The sequence below is a fragment of the Nicotiana tomentosiformis genome, chromosome 9, assembly GCF_000390325.3.
Source record: "Nicotiana tomentosiformis chromosome 9, ASM39032v3, whole genome shotgun sequence".
NCBI classification, from domain to species: domain Eukaryota; kingdom Viridiplantae; phylum Streptophyta; class Magnoliopsida; order Solanales; family Solanaceae; genus Nicotiana; species Nicotiana tomentosiformis.
In genome coordinates this window covers 3,534,222-3,543,767 of record NC_090820.1, presented here as the reverse complement: position 1 = coordinate 3,543,767, position 9,546 = coordinate 3,534,222, and the positions used below count along the sequence as shown (strand labels likewise).

At 32.3% G+C, this 9,546-nt stretch overlaps 1 protein-coding gene across 1 annotated transcript; it reads left to right on the top strand.

Moving 5' to 3' along the window:
• Window positions 1-582: 582 nt before the first annotated feature.
• On the top strand, window positions 583-4,712 carry LOC104111579 (ras-related protein RABA5c-like). The gene is made up of 2 exons (XM_009621309.4): window positions 583-1,059; window positions 3,948-4,712. The coding sequence occupies exons 1-2, from the start codon at window positions 726-728 to the stop codon at window positions 4,262-4,264; spliced, it is 651 nt and encodes a 216-aa protein (XP_009619604.1). The 5' UTR covers window positions 583-725; the 3' UTR covers window positions 4,265-4,712.
• The last annotated feature ends 4,834 nt before the right edge of the window (window positions 4,713-9,546 follow it).

Below are 9,546 nucleotides of genomic sequence, written 5' to 3'. Positions count from 1 at the left end.
TGTTTATTCCCATAAGAGAGTGAATGTCGAACTTTGTTATTTTACACATGTCATGTTATTCCCATATGAAAGTGATTGTCATAAAGAATAACATAATAGTGTTAAACTTAAAAAGTTAATATTCTTATTGAAATAAATTAAAAATGAAAATAAGACACATAGAGCAAATAGCAACCTCAATTATGTACTCCCAGCCAATTTATGTGATGCATTTTCTTCTTTAATTTATCTCAAGAAAATAATATATTTTTTTATTTTGAAAAATATAACTCTAATTTTTTTATTTACTTTAATAAGATAATTTTTAACCATATAACTATTTATAGCCTATTAAAATCTCAACTTTTAAAAAAAGTTCTTAAAAATTTTGTGTTCAATAAAATTAATCATATATAAAATGAGATTATAAAATTGAGCAAAGACTAACCCATAATTTTGTCGGTGAATCAAACCCCGATTAATGCACTTTTTTAATGTAAAAGAAAAAATAAAAAGAGAAAAAACTGGCGCGTAACCTGGCAAAAAGTAGCAATTTATTACACACAACATGACATAACATAAGGTCCACTCATCATATCATTAAAAACCTTTCTTAAATTCTCTCTCAGTTTACCCACCTTCCATTTTCTCGAACATCTCAAAATATCAACTCCCCCCAAAAAAAAAAAAAATTAGCCCAAATAACAAGATCTATTTCTACAGTATACTCTACTAATCAAACAGTTATGGATTCATCAGATGATGATATTGAAGAGTACCTTTTCAAGATTGTAATAATAGGTGATTCAGCAGTTGGAAAATCAAATTTATTATCAAGATATGCTAGAGATGAGTTCAACTTGCATTCAAAAGCAACAATTGGAGTTGAGTTTCAGACCCAAGTTCTTGAAATTAATGGTAAAGAAGTGAAAGCTCAGATTTGGGATACTGCTGGTCAAGAAAGGTTTAGAGCTGTTACTTCTGCTTATTATCGTGGTGCTTTTGGTGCATTACTTGTTTATGATATTAGTCGAAGAAGTACTTTTGAAAGTGTTACTAGGTGGCTTGATGAGCTCAATAGTAAGTTATCTCGTACCGTTCTGTTTCAATTTTGTGTCGTACTTCCTAATTTAATCCGCTACACTAAGCTGCTGCTATGTGTTGGGTCGGAGAAATCAAGGTCACAAGGGTCTATTGTATGCAGCGTTAATTAACTGTATTTCTGCAAAAACTGTTTTCACGGCTGCTCGAACCGTGACGTCCTAGTCACACGGCAACAACAACAACTTTACAAGTTACGCCAAGGACTTCGTATTTTAATCCGTTTAAAGAAAATGTCACTTTCTATATTGTGGTAACTGATTAGTTCTAACATCCCACACGCATGTTTGAGACTACAAGATTCAAAGGGTACTTTGGTACATTATATATTTTTTAGTTTAACACCATAATATTCAAAAGTTTTTTAGACTTTGTTAAATCATGTCCACTCGAAGTGCATCACATAAATTGGGACGGAGAGGTATGAAAGAAAGGAACTTTTTGACACAATTCCTTTTTTTTTTTTTTTTTTTTATGTTATTCTTATAAAATATGTTGTTAAGGGTAAAGTAAAGATAGTTAAAATTTTAAGAGCTTCTAAATATAGAAAGGTATTACTTTGGGTGTGTGTTACTTTGGTCTGTTTTTAGTGGTTAATTTTCATACCTAAGTAAATCAGTTGTACTTTGTTGAATTGAATGTTCTTTTTTGGTTGTCTTCAGTTGGATTGGATCTTTGTGTTTATAAAGGGAAAATGTAAAAGTAGTTGGGCATGTGAGTGTTGGAAATTTCTTTGTGGTAAGATATCGACTGACTGGCATTTCTGAGTCCTTAGATCAAGAATGTAAAAATAGAATAACAGAAATTAGCAGCATCCAATGGTAAATAACAGCTTTTATTTTTCTTTCTAAAGTTTTACATTTGCTATACATGTGGAAATAAGAGACTTGGAAATGTAGCAGATTGGTGAAAATTGTAGTTATCTTTTGTTAAGAGATTATGATAAATTGATTTGCTTATTGCTGGTAATGTTGATTGGTATCGGCATCTATTGGAGAATGTGGGATTCAGGTGTACCTCTTAAGAGTTAAGACTAGAAATGAGATTGCGGTGAAAATATAAATTTTGGTTTGAGTCTGCTAGTTTTGGATGTTCTTTAATAAGGGATTTCAGAGAAAGATTGCGGTTTTCTGTTATTTGCTAATATTGTTGGTGAATATCGGATTGTTAGCAGGCTCTTCGTTTCTGAGTTAACTAGGATCTGGTTTTCCAGCATATTTTGGTGTCAGTTTCATTGTGTTAGATGAGGGCTAGAGTTGTTGCTCGCCTAATTTAAGAACTTCAATACAACTCTTTTTGTCACAATTGTCGTGGATCCATACAAGTCATATATTAGTTGAGCTAAATGAAATGAATGAGGATTCATATCAACTATCGCCGACCCTAACTTGTTTGGGACTGAGGCGTAGTTGTTGTTGTTGTCGTGAATCCATATGTTCTCCTAATAGGGACATGAATTTGATGATTTGCTAATATGTTCTACTTGTCCATTACTTTCAATTTATGTTCCCTCAATACCTTGGAGATGTTCATTTTTCGTTTTTTATTGACTTTTGCGTTATCTCTAGCCGAGGGTCTATCGGAAACAGCCTCTCTGCCCTCCCAGGGTAGGGGTAAGGTCTGTGTACACATTACCTTCCCCAGACCCCACTTGTTGGAACTCATTGGGTTTGTTGTTGTATTGACTTTTGCATTAAAAGGAACATTTTCTTTCTTTGCCTGATTGGAAATCTCTAAGTGCTTTCATATTTGGTGATTATGCTTTGGACTGATGCTTCATGTTATAATATACATTCTGCAGCATTGTTAGTTAAATATTAGATCTACATCTTTACTTGGGCATGTATGGCAAAGTTCTTTGAACTTTGTAGAAGAATAAGTAAAACTAATACCGATGTGAATAATAAACTCGAGTGCACTGTCCACCTAACTAAAGACGGACATATTTTTTCCCCAAAGTATGAACAGTCCAAAAGTCTAAGTTACAGAAAGATGGGAATACTTCTGGTAGTTTAGATTGACTTGAGATTGGTTCACGCTGAACTGCAGTCATTAAGGAAATTGTCTCTACATTGTTACATATTGTCAATTTAACGTGGACGTATATATGACATGTTAAAGCTCAACTCTGGTAAGACAGCACTACCAACATATTAGTAGCGTGCTGCTGTGTAGGTAAAAGAAGATGTATGAAATATCAAATTCTTTGTTATGAATTCAATCTAATCCATAAGGAGACATCCACAAACAGAAAAAGAACTTATTTGCTATCAGATTGTCTTTATGTTCACTCCTGTTTTTACTTCCTGATTAGTTTTGATACCGTAAAAGCAGATGCACAATCATAAGACATCAGCGTGTGAACTTTTGCTAACAGTGAATTTTGTCCACCTTGTTTAGCCAAAGTAGTAGACATCCTTAATTACATAATAGCAGCATACAGGGCAGCCCGGTGCATTAAAGCTCCAGCTATGCGCAGGGTCCAGGGAAGGGCCGGACCACAAGGGTCTATTGTACGCAGCCTTACCCTGCATTTATGCAAGAGGCTGTTTCCCCACTGCTTGAGCCCGTGACATCATGTGACCAGGAGGTCACGGGTTCAAGCCGTGGAAACAACTCTTACATAATAGCAGCATAATTAACAAAATATGACCAGTACTCCCATATAGGAGAAAATGAAACTGTAGGATCAAAATCTGTAGTGTGTATATGTACATTTGTTCTGCTGTTGAATTTCATCGACTAGCACTCTCTACTTTGATAGGACCTACTACCTAGTGTCATTTTTGTCATTTTCGTTTTACATAATATTTATGTTTCTGAGGCAGAGGAATAAATAAACTTTTGAAATCTGATCAACCATGCAGCTCATTGTGATACAACAGTCGCGAAGATGCTGGTAGGAAACAAATGCGATTTGGACAACATTAGGGACGTTAGTATTGAAGAAGGCGCGAAGCTTGCAGAAGCCGAAGGATTATTCTTCATGGAGACATCCGCATTAGATTCTACAAACGTTAATAAGGCTTTCGAGATTGTTATCCGTGAAATCTATAGCAATGTCAGCCGAAAGGTCTTGAATTCGGATTCCTACAAGGCAGAGTTATCTATTAACAGGGTAAGCCTCGTAAAAGATGACGGAGAAGGATCGAAACGATCTTGGAGCAGTTGTTGCTCAAGATGAGCCCTGCTTTTAACTGATTATATATAGTTTGTTACTCAAGATTAAGAGATTTTTCAGTATTTATTCAATATTGCTGAAAAGTACAAGGCTCCAGCAGCCATAGCATTTACCAATTCCTTTAGAGACATTTTTAAGATACACTTGGCGTAACTGGTAAAGTTGTTGTCATGTGACCAGGAGGTTACGAGTTCGAGTCGTGAAAACAGCCTCTTGCACCGAGTTGCCCTTTTACATTTTTAAGAGAGCTGAGAACAAAAAAAAAGGCTTCTTTCTTCCTCTGGTTGTTGTACTTCTACTAAGAATTTCATTGTCTGGTTTAGTTTCAACTCTGAATTAAGGTTTTATTGGTTTTGTAGTAGTAGGGGAAGAGTAAAGAATTGGATAACAGTTATAGTTGTGCTTTTTCTAAAAAGAAAATTAAATATAGTATTGATTTTTTTCCTTTCCATATGCTAACCAATTGATGTGCATAGTGGAATGTGTATCCTATCTTTTTGTGTTTTTGCTCTTAATATTTTGGAGGCATGGAAAAAAAACTCTTTCCCACTTGGCGTTTACATCATATCAATGAATATAAGATAAGCATTTTTCATATGAACTTGTCTTTTAATCATATGATTAAGTGAAATGCATTTTCACTTTATAATTTTTTAGGATAAATTGTTCGATTTGGCGTATACATATTGAGTGCTAGCGGACTACGTATACTCCATTTTATTGACCAGTGTTTGACTTCCTAAGCACCCTATACATTAATGGCTTAGTCCAAGTTATATTCATCTGAAAATTTATAATAGAAAAAAGAGGAATTTACATAGAATACAATTTTTTAAGACTTATTTAAATTCCCTATAACTACTTTCTAGTATTTGAGAGACGCCGTTTTCTACATTTGGGCTTCGGCTAAACCCAATTCCAATAATTGCTTGTGGGCTATCAAAAGAGGCCCAATTACCTCAATTTTATCCAAAATATGGGAATCTTACATAAATGTCCCAAATAAGTTCCAACTTACCAACGTCTAGCCATTAATCATAGACTTACCAAAACTAGCCAAACACATATAAAACTAAAAATTCAAATAAATAAGGTTCTTTCTCTCCAAGAATCACATGTAAAAATCTCCTACCATATGTTTAAGCGTGATAGGCAACATTAGATGCAAGAGAGAAAGAAAATTTCATGGATGAGGTAACAAACAAGGTGTTGAAATACAAAAAATATACATACAAGATTTTAAAATCTAAGCAAAAAAGGATATTTTTCAATGGGTATGGTTGAAATTCATTGAAAACGTATAGATGAGTCAATATACAAATTTTGAGAAAGATTGGAGGTGATTTGGACTGATTTGGTATCAAAATTCATAGTTAAAATCTAGTTCAAAAAATTCTTCTACAACGCATGTATCACACACACGGTATACATAGAGATACATATAATACACATTTGATATAAATATGATACATATGTGATACGCAAATGATACACAGTGTAATACACAGATTATTTTTTTCATGTTTCATCTTCTACTTCAAATTTTCAATTTAACCCATCTCAAAACTCTGTCAAATTATCCCAAAACTGAGATTCAATCTCCTTAAGATGTACTCAATCAATTCTAATAATACCCACTCAAAAGAAAGCAAAAAAATTGACTTTACTTTAGCTATAAATAGCTAACTAATATTGCTAAACTAATATTAGTAATATTTATTGAATTGACCAATTTTTATAATAAGCTACGTATAAATTGATATAACTGGTAGTTTCCTAATAAAATATAAATGCAGACACAAAAAAATACATATAACCAAAGCCATCTTTTTTCTAGTTCTAATGCTTCAAAAATCATATAATTACAGAAGAAAAAAGGAGAATAAAACAAGATTAATCACGGGTTGATTAATAATTAAGCATTAAGCAATTGGGGTCCTTTTCCTACACATAATTATGTGGATTCATTAATCATTAAGCAATTTGGGTCCCATTCAATTTGTTTTAGACAGATGTTAAGTATAATTATGACCAAAACAAAGGTCATAATGATACTCATGTTTTAAGGCTTTTAGTTAGCAGGAGCATAAGCATGATTTTTCCTAAAAGAAGTTAACAAATTATTAAATCACCATAATGGTTTTAAATTACTTGTTGTCAATAATTATGTGTCAGCATAAGCAGTGACGGAGCTACATTGAACTAAGGGATATCAAGCGACACTCGGAAAATTACACTATATTGTTAGATAAACTTTTTTATTTTATGTATATTTACTATACATTGACTCCCCTTGATTTTTCGATGTATCTAATTATTTATATTTTGACATCACTTGATGAAAATTCTGGCTTCGCCATTTAGCTTAAGTGATTTAAGTTTGTCATTTCGGATAAGGGGTCGAAGGTTCAACCCTTGTTTGCTACAATATTTTTCAAGAAGATAGACCAAATTTATAAAATATCCTCCAGGACTCAATCCCATATCATTTGCAATAAATTTGAAGTGCTGAACCAAAGAGTCAAAGTTATTTTTTATATTAAGTGATGTCATTCCTGTTATATTTAAATACTTGGATTTTATATTATTTATAGATGTAAATATGTAGTAAATTTTTTCAACTTATCGATGTCGGGTGACACCGCTTTACACCACGCGGCTTCGCCCCTGTTAATTAGCATGTGAAATCCGCTAAATTTATCCATGTTAAATGTTTACACCATTCAATAATTGCATGACATGTGTCTTCTGCATACTCATTTATCACCTAACTATGATTAATTAATGTTCATTTTCATCTCTTGTATTATTTAATTATGGTAAATTTAACTATCAATTCTGCTTTTGTTTCAAAATTTTGATAATTATAAGATTAAACTTGTTCCGAGTCCAGGGAAATAGTGCTGGATAATAGCATTGATTGCCTACTACTATTATTACTAACTAGTGAATTTGTCAGCCTTCGCACGGTAACATATCGAAGAACTAAATATCTTTTTCTAACATACAAATTAAAAAATTAGTCTTCAAATTCAAATATGTAATTTAGTTTCAAGTTTTGGTGTGTTATATATATATATATATATATATATATATATATATACACACACATATATATTTATCTTTTTTTTCTTTTATTAGTTAGTTAAATTTTAATACTTTCATAATTCTTCAGGTGTTTATATCAAACTAATTAATTTAACTTTATCAGTTAAAAAACTAAAGAGAGGATACACATTAATTAGCTATAGTGAAAATCATCATTTCTTCACTTTATCTATACTTATTCTATTTTTTTTATTTATTCTGGATTACTTATTTTTATTTTATTTAATTAAAGCTTCTAGAGTAATCAAATCAAGCTATTAACTGAGTGTTTGACAAGTAAGCATTTTCTCCTACTATCAAGGAAGTGAAAAGGAAGACCGTTTTCTCATGGACAGCTACATCAGAGCAAATTATGTCTTGTGTTAACCTCATACAAGACAATCAACTTTCTTGTTAGGTCAAAAAGAGACTTAATTACCTACCACTTTGGTGACTAATGTCTTAACGGATAAGGGTCTGATTTGCCACTCTACTATCATAAATAAGCCTTATTTATCCTTCGTTTACGTTTTTTTAATCAAAAATATCCCTACAGTTATACATTATGTTCATATTTACCCTTACACGTTAAAATGAGTTACATTTGTCATTCGTTATACTTTAGGATCATATTTACCCCTCTACTTTTCAAAAAGGGTTACATTTGCCCTTCGTTATACTTTCTCGATATATTGATCCTTACAATTATACCCACATTTACCCTCATTCGGTAGATCGTCATGTCCCACCTTTGTTTTCCTACATGAGGCCTATGTGAATTTCTTTTTCTTTCAATTTAAATATGGTCACCTATTTAAGATAATTTAACCCGTCCACCCAATTTAAATAAGACTTTATTAACTCCATTATTGTGCAACTTCTTGTAATTTACTTTGGTTACTGCAATAATTGTGAGTTGTATTAGATTAGTAATTTTGAGTTCAAAGTTATTGTTTATCAATATGTTGTCGCTGCTATAACTATTGTATTTCGCACAATCTTCATAAATGTCATATCAGAAAATTGCTTTTCGTGAATCAATCATGGTCAATTGACCCAGTTTAGACTTTACAGAATTGTATCTCTACAAACACTTCAAAATATCATTGAGTGATTCATGTCTCCTAACTCCTAAGTATTAAAGGGAAACAAATTAACATAGACAAAGGTGAAATAATTAAATAAATCAATTAGAGATAACACTAGAGTTTCATTCATTCACTGTCCAAAATTTTTCCGCTCTCCGAAAAATATGGAGCTGACACGGATAAGAGAGATGGACGAGTGGGAGTGGGGGGTGGGGTGACGAGCTGACACGTATAATTATAAGGATAAATATGTCAAGAAAGTATAACATTTGGCAAATGTAACCCTTTTCGTAGAGTAAAGGGGTAAATATGATCCTAAAGTATAACGAAGGGCAAATGTAACTCTTTTAAACGTTTAAGGGGTAAATATGAACCTAATGTATAACGGTAAGGATATTTTTGATAGAAAAATTAAACGGAGGGTAAATAAGGCCTATTTATAATAGTAGAGGGGCAAATCTGACCCTTATCCAATGTCTTAAACATCAGCACGTTTTAACATATTTTATTTATTTATTTAGTCCGGTATACAAAGCATTCCACGTTCATACAGGAGTTCAGAGAGAGGTCACACCTTTCTTTAGATATAGTTGTAGTACACTAAAATTATATATTATGCTAAGTGGCCCTCGGCTTCTCATCGACGATCACCGTCGCCAAGAATGGCATAGTCGCAAAACTTCGCCGTGCCATACACCCTTTGAGCAGCTATCCACACAAGTATATGATGTTTAAGTCGCATTCTAAAAAGTATGATAATAGGTAATCTACCATGATGCAAGCATCATTAGATGATTTCAAGGCTCGAACATGTGACGCAGATAATTTAATTGTTGTGCCAAAACTCTATTTTTATTTATTTTTGTATCAAAGTAGATTTATTTTGAAAAGTAACACCGAAGTCAATTTGATATATCTACCGACAGAAGTTCACAATAAACTTTGACAAGAGTTGAAACTTAACATCATATAAAATCTTAATCTATGTGTATAGATTACTTAATGATAAAAAAAAAATTACATTTGGCCTCAAAAAAGTCAATTGCAGAAATATATATAATTATGTTTTACGTTATTTATTAGCTTCAGTATTACCAACTACAGAAGCTA